Consider the following 18526-nt stretch of genomic DNA (forward strand, 5'->3'; position numbering starts at 1 on the left):
ACTAAGTCTACAGTCTTGACCATATTTGCTACAAATTCCTAGATTGAGCATTGAGTGATCTTTTTCGTGCAAGCACCTACTGCGACACGAACCTCGGTATATAGGGACTCATTGGGAGGACTGGCATCCATGTCCCATATGGGTAATCGAGCCCGTGACGTAAGGATTCACTGCTAACTTTGCGACTCTAAAGCAGATGCTCTAACCACTGCTTCACGCTGAAGACTATATAAATCAGTTTAGTTATTGCAAAAATCCATTTTTATATTACTCGTAACTCCTTTTGTGCATGTAAAAAGGGCCCATCATTTTTTTTTTTTTTTTTTTTGTATTTTATGTTTAATGACGTTTCCGACAGACATTAAGTCGTCTTTTTTTAGAAAAAAGAATAGGGAATTTGATTCATAAAATATATATCGAGAAACATAAAAGAGTAATTAATATGAATCTCGTACTGTTTTAATCCAATTTAAAATAGAGCGTTTCAGAAACAAGGAATGGTTACCGCTTTATTTCAGAGAGAGAGAGAGAGAGAGAGAGATTTAGAATGAAATGCAGGAACGCAACACTCTTTAAAAACAACTGCTTTGATACAAGATACAATGTAAAATGAATTTGTCTTTACTCTCTGGTGCCAATCTAAGCATTCAAGATAAAGGCTTAAATCAATACTTTAAAAAATACTTTTTTTAGTCAGAGGTACAGGTTCACATATGTAATTATCTTATGTTTTTATATTATAAAAGACTGTTGTATTTATAATTTTGGAAAATATTGTATAGTATAAGATGTTTAAAGCCGATCATAATGTGATGGTAGGGCCAGTTCTCCCAGCTCCTGATATTCGTTCTTCTGACTTTCATCCTTCTCATTAGTGGTAATGTCCATGTTAAATGATGCGACCTTAATATCTTTATCTTCTTTATACTTCAGTTTCCTTAGTTTTTCTCTCATTTTCCATCTACATAAATGTAAAAAATATATTATTAAAACAAGTCACATTTTTTTCTACACGAAACTAGGAATATTAAAATGTGAGAGAAGATACAGAGAGGGAGAGATATTTGCTTGCCCTAAATATAAAACACAACTTACCTATAGATACATATATAAGACATTAAAATGGCGATTATTATCAAACAAACACAGAGAGCAGCAAGAACACCATAAAATCTTGACAGACAATCATTATCATCCGTTTTATCTGCAACTGCATGAAGAAAATCATATAAATATCGGATCTATTGATGTTGCAAAATATTTGTTTATTGCAATGCTGTTGTGATAACATTAAGTACTAAACAATTAAAAAGTATTTACCTTGCAAACACAAAGCACCCTGCCATCCGCCAATACATCCTTCATCACAATGTCCAGTCACGTGGTTACAATCGCGTGATGACTTACAGAAAATACTGCATGCCTTCTTGCAATTTTCTCCATAAAAGCCTGTCTTACACTCTGTCATTAAATGCTACAGGCTCATTATATCTTACAAATAAATTTGCTTAACCAAAAATTGTCATTTTGCTTCATTTAAAGTAACGTGTAAAAAGGATAAAGCTTTTAAGGTACTCCAATCTTAATAGCCTTGGATTCAATGAATATGCATACATAAAAGCTGAGTACAGGTGGAAAACCCTGTATATTTAGACATGATCCAATTTATAACTATGAGCATGTAAGAATGGAACGTGTCCTGATTGATGACCTTGACCTTTTGAAGACTTAAATAACTTTTTTTTATCCATAAAAATCAATTTAGAAAGATCTATTGGAAAAAAAAAAGTTTTCTATTTCTAATAATTTAATGCATCTTTCCACCACAGTATTTATTGATACACTTATTTTTAAATCGCTAGTCTCCAAAGAATTCATATTTATGCAAATTCTGTTAATTAACTACTGCTTAGTAAATGACAACTGTGAAACTTTCCCTTCGTAGATTTTTTTATACTGTAAAATGACTTGAATTAATATCAAAGTTTCATATACGTGACGAATATTTGAGGATATAAAATAAAGTCCTATTAGGGGTGGGAACTCTTAAAGTATCAAATTTCTGCGGTTATTCTTATGCCTTATTTTGAATTATTGAAGTTGAATTACTTTCGTTGCATAAAGTTCCCTGATATCCATTCAAACAATTTCCTGGGCAAGAGCCATTTACATGATGACAGTTTGAGTCCCGACAGAATCCGCAATTGTGAAAGCAGTTTTCGCCGTACTTATTGTCCTTACAAACTGAAAAAAAAAACAAACACTTTACTACTTTTTCTTCAATGGATTTCATTAGACATTCTTGTTTACAAATTTATTCAAACAGAAATTGAAGTTCATCGTAACAAATAGAGTCAAAAGAAAAAAATAGTAACATTAAGTTTCAAGCCATTTATTAAACTGTAACAATGAACCTTCTTACATCGAGGTCCTTTCCAGCCAGGTTGGCATCCTCCCTTACATTCTCCTGTTATTCTGTTACATTGATAAGGCACTCCACAGTTTTTATTACAATTCTGCTTACAGTTGATACCAAATTTCCCAGAAGAACAACCTAATATAAATTTCTACAATGCATGTCCTTAGTCGTCTTAAGAGTGTACGTTTGAGAATTATCATGGTTGATTTATATATAATATAATATGAACCAGAAATGCGAATCAATTACTGGTTACCCGTTTTACAAAGTTCTCCCTCATATCCAGCGACACAGCCTTCTAGACACGATCCATTGATGTAGTGACATGGTTTATAATCCAGACATTCCCCACAGGTCTGTCTGCAGTCTTGTCCATAGCTGCTACCATCACATTCTTTTAAAACCATATCAAAATAAATGATATACCATATTTTTAATATTATCTAGAAAAACCTTTGATGCAAATATTCAATAATATGCCATTGCTTTAACATATGGTCAAATCTCTATAATGGTTAAGATATACATGTACGTTTGAAACATTTCGCAAAACTGTGTTCCTTATAAGAAGAAGCTGCGTTTCATTATTGTATCTCTAGCAACGCAACATATCTCTTTAAGTACAACATCTGCTTGCAGACTGTTCCTCTCTATTCCAGAATCCTCTTTAGTTTATCCAGTAGAAGAAGTAAAGTTTCCCCCATTTATGGCTTAAAAAGACCAGGACAGTCACCGGCGTGGCTCAGTGGTTAGAGGTCTGCTCTAGAATCGCGAGGTAAGGAGTTGATCCCTGCGTCTAGGGCTCGAATCCCACTATGGAAGGTAGAGACCGGTCACTCGGATGAGACCGTATAAACTGAGGTCCCGTGTCGCAGTAGGTGCTGGCACGAAAAAGAGTAAAGGACAAAATTTGCAGCTCTCCACCGGCAAATAGTGGCGTCTCCATATGAGTGAAAAATTCTCGAGAAGAATCAATACAATTAAACCAGGACAAATTCCAAATGACATATGTTGTATAAACCAAATGACTGTAAAGAATTGAATAATGTGTTTTAGCTTTTTTTATGGATATAATGATTGTTGATATTGTTTTTTTTTCCTTAAATATTAAAATTAAGAAGATACAAGATATCAATTTATAAAGGTAGACGTATTTCACTGTCGATTTTAGTTTTTTTTTTCTGTCAATATCATTAATGCAACAGGCATGAAACGTTATAATTTCACACTTGAATGCTAAAAAGAGACATACATGCAACGAATGGTTGAGCGAGGAGAAAGAGAGAAAGCGAACAGTAACCATGAGTGAATGATCTGTGAACGATGGAAGCAATTTGGTGAATAAATGACGAACGCTGAACGAAGACCGAATTTAGCGAAAACCTGGGAGCAAATTGAATGGTGAACATACAGTCAACCCAAGATAGGAGTTTATTCGAAATATCTCTAAACTTTCTATTCAATGTTTGCATTCCATTTATTATATTTTCAGTTGTAAAATCACCAATGCATACCTTGGGATATTTTTCGTGCCGATATAAAAATTGTTACATGTTACCATTTAAAGAATAAAACTGTCGTAAGAAAATTATAAAAAATTAGTTTTTTTCTAATGTTCCTACAGTTTACCCGACTTTACAATAAAGCAGCATTTAAATAAATCATCTCTGCCAATGAAATATTCATTTACTTTCTGTACAATAGGTCCTTCCCATCCAGCCTTACACAGTGATGTACATTGTCCAGAGAATCTGTCACAAGAATTACAGTTGCTACACACTCTTGAACAATTCTTCCCATGCTGATTTTTGGGACAAACTATATAAAATAATAAAGATAAAAATTTTTAAAAAACATGAAGTTTAAGATGAAAATGTCTTGTTTTTACAGAAGGAAACGAAGGGCACATCTAGAGTTAAGACTTATGAAATTAAGATCGGATCGTGGATAACAAAATTCAAGTCATAAGATGTATTATATATTAAACGGTTTCTATTTAAAAAAAAAAAAATTCTGAATTAAATTTGTACGAGGCCACACCAATAAATTTTTTGTTCGTCCGACCCCCCTCTCGTATTTAAACAAAGCTATACATGTACAAATGATATTAATTTAAAATCCAGACACCATGGGAATTCTGTGCTGTTTCTATTATATTTCCACTCTATTTATTGTTCTTATAATCTACTCACTCTGCAAATCAGAAAACAAATATAATTCTCCGCTCAAAGTTTTTCAAGCCCCGCCTAAAAATTTTGCCTATAATCAAGTAATAATATTATTATTCAACCGCTTACCCACTCTTACTTTTTTCATCAAATATCCGACGAACAAGAAATTAAATTGGTGTGCTCTGAGGTTGAAAACAAGCAAACATTCTATTTGAAAATGTATTTTTTAATACTAAATTGAAAATAAAATGAATCACGGACTATAAGTACAACTTTTATAGATGAACATGCATGTATACCTATCGTATTTACTTTAAATACACTTCAAACATAATGAAAAATTGGAAGAAAAAAATACAACATATAATAAAAAAACTATATACTTTATTTCTAGATTAATTTCAAATGTAAAAAAACATCTAAGAAAAAAATATTTATAGTTTTACTTTTATAGAGACATAAATCGTATTCCATTTCCGTTATTATCTTTCAAAGGGGAGAGAGAGATATGAGAACACGTTATTTGCTTTCCACGAGAAATTGTCAATTGTTACAAGTTAGCATAGAGAAATGCCAAAAGGCTTGCTGCGAGACTGTGATGTCATTTTACACTAATGCTGATACACTGGAATAGACTGAAAAACACACCAAACCCGTTAAGATATCATGAACCTCTTTAGCTTTTATTAACTTATTTGACTGAAATGAAGTAAATTAGATTATCTAATAGACATTATTTTACACATGAAATTAGATTACAATTTGTTATTTTAATTCACTTAAATTAAACAGAATTCAAAATGCAATATTTCATGACTTATAATTTCACAAGATGTTCTCAAAACAAAGTTGTGTGGTTCATCATACTCATGTATGTGATCAAGTATTGTACGAATGAAATATACTTGAATCTCACAGATGGCCAAGAGAGAAATGATTAACTTCTCCATTGACCGTTTAAGACAGATGTCTGCTTAAATGTATTTAAGGAATTAAGCTTATTCCAACTTTTGTTATAAGATGTTACATAACTTGGGGCAGTTAACACTTTTTTATAAACCACTTTGTGCTTTAATGCGTAAATAAGCTTCATTACTCATGATTTCATTTCAATGTTAAAATGATGCAATTTTTTGCTAATTTTTTCCTTCAAAAATAGATTTTATATGTGGCATATTTTTAAAAGCTTACCTCAAGCGGATTAACAAGTTTTGGAAGTAATTAATTGTGGCGTGGGTAAGTTATGTTATACGAAATGGATAAAAACGTTTAACTATTTAAATGACGTGTTTCAACTGAAAAAAAATATTAACACATGGTGGAAAAAAAGCAGATGGATGGGTTTTGTTACTTGCTACGTCCTATTAATAGCGAAAGACCATGAAGCTAGAGAGTATAATTTTCTGAAAAAAATAATCTAAATTATCTCGCTCTGTTCTAAGACAGGGCTTTTTTGAATTTACCCATTTCACATCTGTCTCCATAAACACCGACGTCACATCCGTTTGCACAGCTTCCATTGACATGGTGACAAGTAACTCCGTCACTACAGTTACCGCATTTCAAAGAGCATGATTCTCCATAAAAAGAGGGACTGCAGGCTGATTTATGATTGTATTCAAATTGAAATTAAGGGGAGAAATAAAATAACAATATTTATCTCTTCTAAAATAAAAAAAAACATTAAATTGATATTATAAATATAATATGATCGTAACTAGAACGCCAGTGCATGATCTACATTTTTAAGTGTAATGTATTATGATAAAATCTAGATCAACAACAAAAACACATTATGAAAAGAAACATGCTTGTAAACATCATTTAAAAAGTATATGGCAGTATGATGAGACCAACGTACCACTGTACATACATGTATCTGTCGAATTTTTCTTTTCAATTCAAAGCATTAGTTTAAATATTATCAATAGAATTAAAAAGTTTTGAGCATGAAAATCACTAAAAGTCTGTAAAAAAATAATAATGATAATAAAAAAATCTTAGAACTAGCAGGAAATCATTTTTTATGGTGCTTTTAAGGTCCAAACATCTTAATTTTTTTTTCATTTATTAAGGCTTAGTTGAAATTTGTGTGTGATTTACCCTTTGTTTACTTACGTTTTGTGCATTGATTTCCTTGATACCCAGGTTTACAGCCCCAGCAATTTCCCGTTATCGTGTTACATGAAATATTTTGACAGTTCTTTGGACATGGAATGGAGCAATTTAATCCATAGTATTCTGTTTTCCTGCAACCTTCAGTATTCAAAACACAAACCATTTTCAAACGAATGCAGTTATCTATTCTATATTTGAGTCCTAGCTGTTATATAAACAAGGTTTGGTAGTGTAATCATGGAAATATTGCATACTTTGGAATACAATTTCAAGATATACAGTCACGAATATTTGCATAGACTTACTGGAAACACCGCTTATATTGCAGTCTTAACAAAGATTCTTTTTATTTTGTATAGATTAATTATCTCTTTTTTTAAATGTTAGTCAACATAAAAATCAATTTTAGTCAGTTGTACATGTGTTTGAATTTGTTTTTGTGTGTGCTATTTCGAAAGAGTACAGGTCTGTGAAATATTTTTTTTTTCTGTTTTATGCATAGATAAGTAATAAACTTTTCAGCATTATTTGTGTTCTTTTAAGAAAGATATAAATTTGAAAAGATTTTATGACATTATAAGTTATTTATCAGACAATAATGCGTATTCTGATTAAGATAAAGGCAAATTAAAAAAAAAAAATCAAGTGTGTTTTTTTCAGATACACAAACTCATAAAAATAAACCTGTAGAATTTAAAAGTCTAATTGCAAATTAAATAAACAAACAAAACATGTTTAATATAGAATTATAGAAACGTACCATACACTTCTACTTCACACAATTCATTGTGAGCAAAAGGAGAGTACTGATCAGAATAACTTGAAGGCTGTGGTCTGTGGTTATAGTATATGACATATTGTCCGTATACAGAACACGTTATGTTGGCGATAGCTGGTATGGTAGCATTGTTGTATATTGTGTCATGAAAACACAAGTGACCATCAAGTATTTTCGTTGTGTTTGAAACATAAACATAAAATCCCAAAAACCTTGCAGTGTAGCCATTCGTCGGACCTAAGAAGAGATTAAAAACTGCTTCTAGTACATTGAGGGCACATGTATATGTAGAAGGCGCATTTAGAAAAAAAATTAAGTTGCTCCATCATCTGATTTTTTACACATGAATTTCATAAGGTTGTATAGATCAGAGCAATTTCTTTAAAGAATTTTTGAATTCCTCGACTTTGATAATGGTGAGTGATATCATTTATATATTCCTTCAAGAGCCACTTTAGGTCTTTTTTGGCCCTGCGAATTTCTGAAAAAAAATCAAAACCTTTCTGTTTTGTTTGAAGATGCAGTTATGATCACTTGGAGTGTTGGTGACTACGTATTTATCAATTATGATGTAACATTCCCTCTAGTAAATTATGACGTATCAAATGCGTAATTTTCTTCATATCCTGTAAATTCCTTTGAAAATTGCCTATAGTTCAAGTTTTTTCCCCAATATTTCATACAGAGCACAACACCTGTGTTCCAATATCTGGATTCTCAGAAAAAAATATAATAGGAAATGAAAGCACCAAGTATCTACTTTATTTTCTTATATGAAAGGGAAAGATGATGATAGTTCATTAATTAATAAGTATAAGTCCAAGGCCATTTTAAGTATAAAGTGAACCCAGCACTTTCATTTATTTTGGCTTGCACATGAAATCATGTTCACTGTTTTTTCTGAGAAAACGTAGCATGGAAATCGGTTTCATTAAATTCCTATTTGTTATCAAGGATTTCTATTAATAAAAAAAGATCAATGCACTGTGAACTGATTTATTAATGTGAATATAAATATTTATCGCCTACGTGTGGATCACACTACCCTTGAGACAAACCTATTCTTTATCTACGGGTAGTGCTTTATCAATAGCACTTCCGGTTTCGCCACTATCCTACGCCGCTTCAAGATTCAAGTTTATCGAAACTTTGATTGTAAAAAAAAAGTTGCTTTATACATGTAAAATAAATGATGAAAAACAAGAATTTTGTTAACAGCAGGAAAAAGACTCCTGTACGTCAAATAAGTGTCAAGTTTAAGGATATACCAAAGGTTTCCAAAGGGTAAAGGTTAATTTGTTTGTTTTACTTTTATTATCAATAATCTGATATAATAAAAATATATATCATTTGAAAGTTTGTGAAACTTGCTATTAAATGAGTCAAGTGTTAATTTTCTTTTTTATCTTAAAAAAAAATATATTTTTATGTGAACATTGGTGCATTTATATTAATTAAATCAATTTTTTTTGTATTCTACCTAGCAAAGTAATTGTTTTGTCTCAAGGTAGATTAAAGAGTTTTATATATAAGAACGATATTTCAGATTTTGATTATTTGTCTAATTTAAAAGTTACAACGATTTGTCCTTGAATGTTAAAAAAATATAAGCTTTAGTCTAGATTTCCTTCGATAATTTTAGAACAAAGAAAGATTTCAGCAATCTGAGATACATTTTTGTGGACACACTTATCTGAGACACAATATAACCAGTTTAAAGGGTAATCAGTCTATAAATAAGGGAACTGAATCCATGGAAATAATACAAACTGTCTACTTTACAATTGAGGACAAAAACCTATCAAAGTCTGTCAAAGCTAGAAATAAACCACACCTTGGACATTCAACTTTGAATACCTGTCAATTAAATTATATTAACTATGCATTTAAAGAATCGGAGGTTCTGTATTTAAATGCTTTGATTAAGTAAAATAGGTTCCATTCTGAAAAAAAATAATCCCTGACAAATGGAAAGAGCTAAGCTCCGCCCCTTATTGTGCAGTAATCAATGACCTGTTAGATCTTCTTTCCTACTGATGAACTCTGTGTGGCTAATAAAGAATTCCCCAAGTGGTAGCAGCGATTTTATTAAGTCTTTGATGAGCGGGCAGTCACAGATCAAATCAAAGACTTCAACAACGGACGGATCTCACGTGATACATGTAGTGTTTATGTTTCATTATTGTGAGATAATTAGAAAACCATTTTATAATCAGCAAAAATGTCCAATGTATTTTAAAGCAGTAATTACCATCCCTTTCTCAGCAAAAAACCCTCAGAATTGACAAAAATCTTCGAAAAAGCCGTTGGTGTAATGCTAAACAAAGTATTTGTATTTGTTAATTTAGGCCTAAGGGTGGATGCTATCCCACTCACCGAACGTTTTTATTTTTACAAAAATGTAGGGGGGTAGCAGATACGTACCAATGAAAAATGGTTTGATAATTTCTAAAATGATTTCTTTCATTTTTTATTTTGTATGTATGTGTAATTAATCTTGAATCCGCATATACATTGTACGTTAGTCTATCACCTTTTCCATCTCCACATTTCAAAGATCATCATCAGGATAAGATTCATGATCCCTCGGTCCTTAAAACGTTCAATCAAAAGGGAGTTTGAAATAAACCACTGATTGTCACACATCTTCTTTAAGCCGCAGGTGCATAAATTTTGTCACATGATATTCTTCCTTTCGCCGTGTCAATTCAACGGTGTGATATCATCAATTTCTGTCTTATCAATTTTAAATAGATTCAAAATCAGTGATTTAGCTTATAGAAAAGATTATCTCAAAGTCCAAGAAAAGTAAACAAAAATTGTATGAGATAAATAGAATATCTTTAATTATGTGATTTGATATTGTCCTTATCCAACTTATCGAAATGGTCTATATATGCTAGGCAAGTCACGAGAATATACTCCCCACAAACCCACTGGATAGAGTAAATATCAAATCACACAATATAGATATCCTCTACTTTATACATAACAATCTGTCTGAAAACACCGTCTTTGTTCAAGTATAATATATGACATTGAAAAACATCAAATTACCCCAGGGTGCATTGTCTGTTCTGTAATATATTCGTATTTCATGAATGCTGTAAATGGATTTCAAGTTAACCCACCAAGTTGAATCATTAAACCCATTTTTTGAAATAACACACTGTCCTCCAAACGCTGAAAGGTCTCCTTTCAGACCGTCAACAGCATTACTGGAGTCGAATGTACCTGCCGGAGCCCCATGGTATTCAAACTCATTCGATTGGTAGGTGGGTTTATTTAGAGCTATGTTTTCTGAAATTTAAAAAAAAAACATTTAAATGGTGCAGGTTCAATACACCTGTAAAATAATAACTTCATACCATATATATTAAAAATGCGATCAAGCGAAATTATCTTAAAATCATTGAAAGAATTATGCACTTTTAATGCGTCATTTGAAATATTTTCGGCTACCATTTTCAAACTTAGAATATCAATATATTGCTCAATTTATCTAAGATTTTCATGTATTCATTTTTATAGCCATTCCTTGAATTTTTTTTAGTAATTCTTATTTCTATATTTAAAGTCAACGTTATTGAAAAGATCTGTATTAATTTTAAACTTTGGGAATTTCAACTGGATCACTTTTCACTTTCAATTGTATTCTAAATGACTTAATCGCATTAAATGAATAATGTTAACATTAGCACATGATTTTTTCTGTGTACAGATACTTCACTAGTACTTTAAATGGAGAAGAGTTGGGAAGTTTCATGGTGTACCAAAATTAATTCTAGTGTTTAGTGATCACAGCTTCATGCAGAGCAAATTCCTAACTTCATCTGTACCTCATCAATATTCACACATTAAAAAAATAACATCAGTTCAAAATCTGCAGGACATAAGAGTGTGGAAAACAAAGTGCCACAAACTTACAGACATACAAGCAGACCGATATACAGACGAGGAAGAAAACATCTTTCCCCTAAGGTTTCACGGAAAGAGGATTAATAACAACTGTTTCCTACCTTTAAGAAATATTCTTTTGACGTGTAGAAACAAATACTGTTGGTAGCTTATTTATTATCAAAATTCAAAAAAGCAGAATATAATGAAATTTATAAAAATTGATGAAAAAATAGCAGAAAATATTATAATTACGTAAGCTTACCAAATCCATGAATTATGTGCAGAGCTGCAAATACTGAACAAAAACATAGCATGGTGTTAGTGAACTGCTTAAAGCTCGCCATTTACATAGATTTTGTCTACGGTGAAAACACGGTGATAGGACAACCTGATTTGAACGCGGAAGTAAAGGTGCAAACGGAAAAATATTATCTCATTCTTTAGTTGCCTACTGATAAAGAGTGTTATTTAAATAACCAGTGTTTGCATTTTGACAAATATATTTGTAGAATAATCAATTGTATTTTTAAGGAGAGCTGATACCAGTAATTTTTTATCAAATGTCTTTCAATTGCAACTTTATGCTAATATAAGTATGTTAAAAAGAAATAACGCTTGCATTGCAATGTTTTATTTGAATATTATGGAAATTAAACTTTGGTAATTAAGGAAATTAAACTTTGGTTTAACCTTTGAGACAAAACACTTGTAACATGGCTTAATGCAACAAAAACGTTAATTTTTTTTTGGTTTTTAAATCACACATGACAGTATATGTGTTAACCTTTTTGTTTGTTTGTGAACAAAAAATAATCTTTTTGTTAGCACTTTTTCTTTATAATCGATTTCCCAAAGCTCTACAACGCTTTGTGTTGTCTATTTATCAAAAACATATACATGCTGATTTCATTCTTGCTATATTCATAAATTGTCAAGTTATCATGAAACATACAAACCATGCTAAATTGTTTTTTTTTTCAACTTAATATGATCTATTTTATATAAATATAACACTTCTCACATTGAAGCAAAATGTATATCAAGTTTATTGCTTTCATTGGCGAAGGCCTTCATAATCTGCTGGTTGTGACAATTCACCAAGCTCTTGATATTTGCTGCCGTCGCCTTCTTCTGTTTCTCCAGAAATAATGGACAAATCGAATACTCCTGCTTCAGTTTGAGTAACGTGTTTACTTCTCTTTTGCTCATATCCGTCCTTGATTCTCCTTATTTGCAGACATAGGCAAAAAAAAGATACACGTCATGATTTTTTATTCACTTGAAAAAAAAAAAACAATTGCCACAGTTATAATATAAAACGATGTATTTTCAAGTCGATTTGAATAAGAATATTTAATTATATCTATCATATCATAAATAAGTAAATATTTCATTTCAATGCTTCTATCTAATCGCAGTTTCCATTTTCATATTTTATAAGAAAAATGAAACAGTAAAATATAAAGACTTAGAACTAAATTATTTTTTTTTCGATGTGAAATTGGATTAAATGAAATTTATTTGTATATTTTCATTCTTTTTGTTCAAGTTGGTTATGAAAATATGTAGTATGGTATTTAGCAGACCTTTTCATACATGTCTAAACAACCAAAACAACGCTAATTGTAAGAGACACACACGAAATTGCAAGAATGCCATAAAATGGTGTTTGGAAATCATGCTTTCTTTGTGCAACTGTAAAAAATGAATCAACAGCTGTATGAGCATTTGTTTGTTCATATTCTTCATGCTTCATACCAATTGTTGTTTCCCAAGCGGTCTGTATTGTCTATTGGGCTGGTCTCAAGGCTGTCTTCCGAGCCCGCTTCCTCGTTGATATCGCCCTCTGGCTCAAATAAATATGGCTGGACATCCCTTTCGAAGTCCTCGAGTGTTGATGACCCAGCAGACAAATCCAGATCGATGCTATCGTCGCTTGAACGCAAGCTTATATTATTTCGTTAAATACTGAGCGCCATTCTGTTCATAGAGTGACGTCACTTCCGCTCTGCCTCGTTTTTGGCTATTTCTATTTTTGCTTGATTGGTTAGTCAGAACAGGTAAAAATAGCTATTTTACATGTACAAGCGGCGTAACTCCGTTAATCGGCCACCGATTTCGATGCAGTTTTTTGCAATCTATTTTTTTATCACGATGAGTATTATATATATTTCAATTAAGTGGCATTGCATATATCCTTTAACATTATTGCCTCAAAACTCTGATTCAAGCCATTGAGCACAAATGTTATCCAAATCCCTGACCGCCGTAAGGCGAGCCATGTTTTTCGCCGAAACAATTTAACCTTTTCATGAAAGTTTAACTAATCGGGATAGTTTACTTTGGGGATAAACAGGAAATTAACAAAAGTTAAAAATCCATAGCCGTTTCATTGCTTTAGTGTTACTTGCTAACATACAATATGGAATTTATAAACAGTACATGCTGAACATGCTCACTCGAATTTTAGGCTATCAGAACACTTTTTTATTTCATTTTAGCTTTCACACCTATTAATTAAAACATTCCAAAGAAAAGGCGCTATGATTTACTCGTGGCGTTTGGCGCAAAATTATGAATAGTGACTAGACTTTCATAATTCTAAGACAAAAGCACTGTTAAACAGGGGTATGTATATATAAGGAAATTTAGCGCGTTGGATTTTTATGCTGGCGACTTGGATTCAATCCCCCTTGTGTGCTTTTTTTGTTTACATTTTAAGCGCGATATTACGGGTTTTTTTCGGAATCGGACGGAAGACCTCTTGTTGCTGACAACGAGATCTCATCTAGTTATTATGTCGCCCCGAACGAAGTCGGGGACGACATATTGAAATTGTACATGTACGCATGTTTTTTTTATCCAGGCTGTTTCTCGGAAATGGCTGGGACAATCTTCCTGAAACTTTCCTCAAAGGACGATCACTGGTTGCAGTTGTGCAGTGAGGTCGTTCAGTTCCAATATGTCTTCCGTTGCCATGGAAACCTGTAAAAAGCGACAAATTTTGTCCGAGAGTGTTCTCTCTGGTGCTTTAAACGTTCGTCATGAAACTTTTCTTACTTCAATGATTAGTATCTGTAGTTGTGCGATTTGCATTTAAAATTTTCAAATAATCGATTATTGCCATGGAAACAAGGTGAAGTTAAAATTCTTTAATTTCGATTTTCTGAATAACTACGCAGGCAATCGTTTTGAAACTTTCAATGTTTATTCCTTTCAAAATGTCAAAGTGATTTCTACTTTTAAAATAATTGTAATGAGTCGCTCACAGTTGCCATAGAAACGAAACAGAAAAAAAGATTAAGATGTACACATGTGTTCTCCAAGGTCTAGGTCAAAGGGTCAAAGTTCGTCGTATCCAATAAAAGTTCTTTTCACAAGGATTACATATTTGAAATACAAAAGCCCTCGCACTCACCGTTCAAACGTTATGGCTAAGGTACTATGTTCAAGACGACCCCCCCCCCCTTTTGAAGCACACAGCCAGGTAGAATACACAGATATAACATTTACAAATACAAGTAACGTTTTAAAAGTTTCATTCATAAAATTCAGTTCCCGTCATGTGATATTTTGCCATCATTCATTCTCCGTCTGTTTTGTCTCTTGAATTTATAATTATTTATTTTATCTATATAAAAAAATAACGATTGTCAGCTGCATTTATTATCATTTCGCGTTTTCTTATATATCTATTACTAAGTCTTGTATATTATTCATTTCAATAGATAGTGCAAGTATAAATTAAAAAAAATGGTACGTCATTTCCATAGATTTTATTCATTCATAAATCCTTGGATCCGCTCCTGCAGGTTCGCGAAGCCTTGATCACCACTGTATACAAAACATTCATCTCGCCGAAAATGTTCATAATTCCGCTAAACTGAGAAAGGTTACACATGCTTTTTCATCTCATAACAAACATCAGCTCTCTGCAATGCAAAAATAATGTTCGAATGAATGGTGGCATGTCAGATTTTTTTTTCAGCAGAACCTCTAAAAATGAAATTGAAAGAAGGAAATTTCAGAGTTCTCACTGGCGTTGTAATACACAAAATAATTCGGCTGATCATCTTCATAAATTACATTTGCGAAGCTTTTATTATAGGAAAGATACTGCCAATTAACAAGTATGAGGCTCAGCTCAGTACATCTGCCAGATTTATTTTATGCAAGTCTGCAAATTTAGGAACCTGTATTTTTTTCTGCACTACTTTCTTCTCCTATCGATTCGAAAAATAATTAGTGGGATGTACCCAAGTAAGATCTTCTGTTTCCTATGGAAAGGACTGAAACAACTCGATGGTTGTTCAAACTTAGCTATTGGACTTCTGTTTTAGTGATTATAAAAATAAAAGTCTTGTCCAGTACGGGGCGACATATGCTATTGCTTGCAATAGCAGATTCTCTAGTTAAGGTCTTCCGACTTTCTTCGGAAGACCTTTTTGTTTTCCTTCTGTTTTTGAGGTCTTCCGTCTTCAGCGGAAGACCTTACTGTTATTCTTAGGTTTCTTTTCCACTATTTTTATTATTAGAGAGGTTAAGCATTTGACCGTGTACGTCTACTTGTACGTGTAAACCTAGAAGGGATTTTACACGTACGCGTAACTATGTCGTGTTCTGTTTAACAAATTGAACGTGTACCGGTACGTGTAAAACTTCATTTCAGCAAGACACTTTACAATCCATTTGTATCAAAAAAATCTATGATTTAAAATAAGAAAGATGCATTGGATGTGTGTAATAAATTCTCAACTTCATAACAAATACCGACTGAAAAATATATATTGCGTAGTTTGAGTTTAAGAAGCTACAAGTTTTCACCTACGTGTACTTGCGAATCTACACGTTGTGTACAACTTGTAGATTTACGCGGTAAGCAAAACTGATGACGTAAATCGCATTAAATTAGGGGATTTCCCTAGCTACACGTACACGTAGACGTACACGGTCATATGCTTAACCTCTCTATTATTAAGGTATTCCGTCTTCAGCGGAAGACCTTACTGTTATTCTTAGGTTTCTTTTCCACTATTTTTAAGGTCTTCCGTTTCCAACGGAAGAACTTATTGTTTTCGTTCGGGTTTTTTTCCCTATTATTATTATTAAGGTCTTCCGTCTTCAGCGGAAGACCTTCTTGTTATTCTAAGGTTTCTTTTTCACTTTTATTATTATTATTATTATTCTTTTTTTTTCTTACCGATTTTGTGCACGAGATTTCTCGGAAACGGCTCAATGGATTTCCATGAAACTTTCAGGACTTATGTAACATTACTTGAACCTTATGCATTTTTTTCCGATTTGATGACGTCACTTCAGGTTCGGAGATATTGTCGATTTTATGGTTTTTGAAGGGTCAGATTGTCCTCGAACGTTCTAAAAAATGGCTATAGATAGAAACGTGAAAATTTCAGGTATGATAGTCCAAAGTCTATAGATATGTAAAATTTATTTCATTTTTAAGCGCTAAGCGCCCATGCGCAAGCGATTTATAGGGTGTCTTCAAATTTTCACGATCTTTTATTCAACGCCCTCTACCGACCACATGTATCATGGCTGCACTCAATACCATAGTTCTTAGTAAACTAACACGAAGTTCAATATATGCTACATACCCAGTTGTTTTGAGAAGACAGCTCGTCTACCCTTAAGATGTTAAAATAAATTCTATTATACAATCATCACATAACTGATGTATGGAACAGCATGCAAAAATTGAATGTGTGTCACGAGATTTTACGATTAGATATAGAACATTCCTTCAGTTAGCATACCGGTATAAACAACATGTTGCGTGATGCAAAGTGTTGGATTACAGGATTTCAAACTTAGCATAAATATTTATAATGTATATTATTTAAGTGGCTGCTATTCTTTTTCAATTTTCGTATCTGTACTTAATATCATCTAGCACTAAGATCTAGGACGCACCCCTGACCCGCCCTCTATAAATAATGATAATTATGTAAACAAATGGGTTCTATAATGCCTTTGCAAGGGCTACTATTGTTGACTTAATTTATCTCCGTGGTGAAATATGGTTCCTTTTAAAGGTGATTATATATAAATCATATATTTTAATGTTGTATATTATGTTCTCAAAATGACGAACTATATTACTCGGAGTGATGCATAACATATCGCCGCTGAGCAGGTTATATAACTCTACTGAGTCGTCTAACAATACCCGACCCTCTGTCTGCTTCTTTAGTGTTGGAGTAGTCATAATAGGTGTTAATTGGTACAGTCATATGTACAGAAATCCTGCGGTAGGGGATAAGGACGGTTCTTATCTCTGAACAATATGGTCCGTATGAATAAGTATACTGGCAAACACTCGTTATGTCCATAATTCGCTTAAGGTCTATGTTATGTCACAAATGTACATGTAATCTCTGTAGTGGTAATTCGAAAAACTAAATGGTCATACATGTTTATATATTGATACAAGAACCGGAAAAAGATTTATGTGCACATATATTTAAATCTCATTAAGCTTAAAATATCAATGAGTATTAAACAATCAAATTGGAATTAAATCTTTCAGAAGCATAATTCCATAAAAAATTATTTATTAAACTAGCTTCTATATCTAATTTGTATCTACATTTTGTAGTTTCATTACATAATTTTTCACGCCCTCTTCTGCATAAGCCTTTATTTCATACAATGTAAATTTTATACAAACGAGGATTTTCATTCTCACACTTGCATTACAGGCGTGTTCCCATTTCGCCTTTACTGTGAAATCCAGGTAAAAAAAGTTAAAAAGTACTAAGGCGAAATGGGAATTTTAGTATTTGTAAATATTACTAGGTTGATCTAAAAATTTAAGTGATAAAAATTTTTAGATTGAATTTAACAGTTAATGGGAATTTATGAATACAGTGAATGAAATGATAAATGTAATACCCAAAAATACTTGATGCTTAATATATATTCAATCTTCATTACATTATTTCACCAGAGAGCTTACTAAGGCGAAATGTGAATGCTAAATTTTATAGCTAAGGCGAGTTGGGAACAAACCGCATTACACAGAGGGCAATCAATTGTAATAATTTCACAGCATCAGATTATCTTTTAGCAGTGCAAACTTGAACGCATTTATACAGAGTCTAAACTTTTTTTTGTAGTTTT

The 18526-nt window shown here is 32.2% G+C and overlaps 1 protein-coding gene across 1 annotated transcript; it reads right to left on the reverse strand.

The window, feature by feature from the left end:
* Positions 1–7454: 7454 nt before the first annotated feature.
* LOC134281774 (uncharacterized) lies at positions 7455–11730 on the reverse strand. Its single transcript, XM_062764201.1, has 3 exons — positions 11649–11730; positions 10544–10786; positions 7455–7723 (listed from the first exon to the last, which is right to left on the reverse strand). Exons 1-3 carry the CDS (start codon positions 11728–11730, stop codon positions 7455–7457), a joined length of 594 nt encoding a protein of 197 aa, XP_062620185.1.
* Positions 11731–18526: the final 6796 nt, after the last annotated feature.

This window comes from Saccostrea cucullata, unplaced genomic scaffold, assembly GCF_032062105.1.
Source record: "Saccostrea cucullata isolate Sc308-1 unplaced genomic scaffold, CSIRO_AGI_Scuc_v1 ctg774, whole genome shotgun sequence".
Classification (NCBI taxonomy): domain Eukaryota; kingdom Metazoa; phylum Mollusca; class Bivalvia; order Ostreida; family Ostreidae; genus Saccostrea; species Saccostrea cuccullata.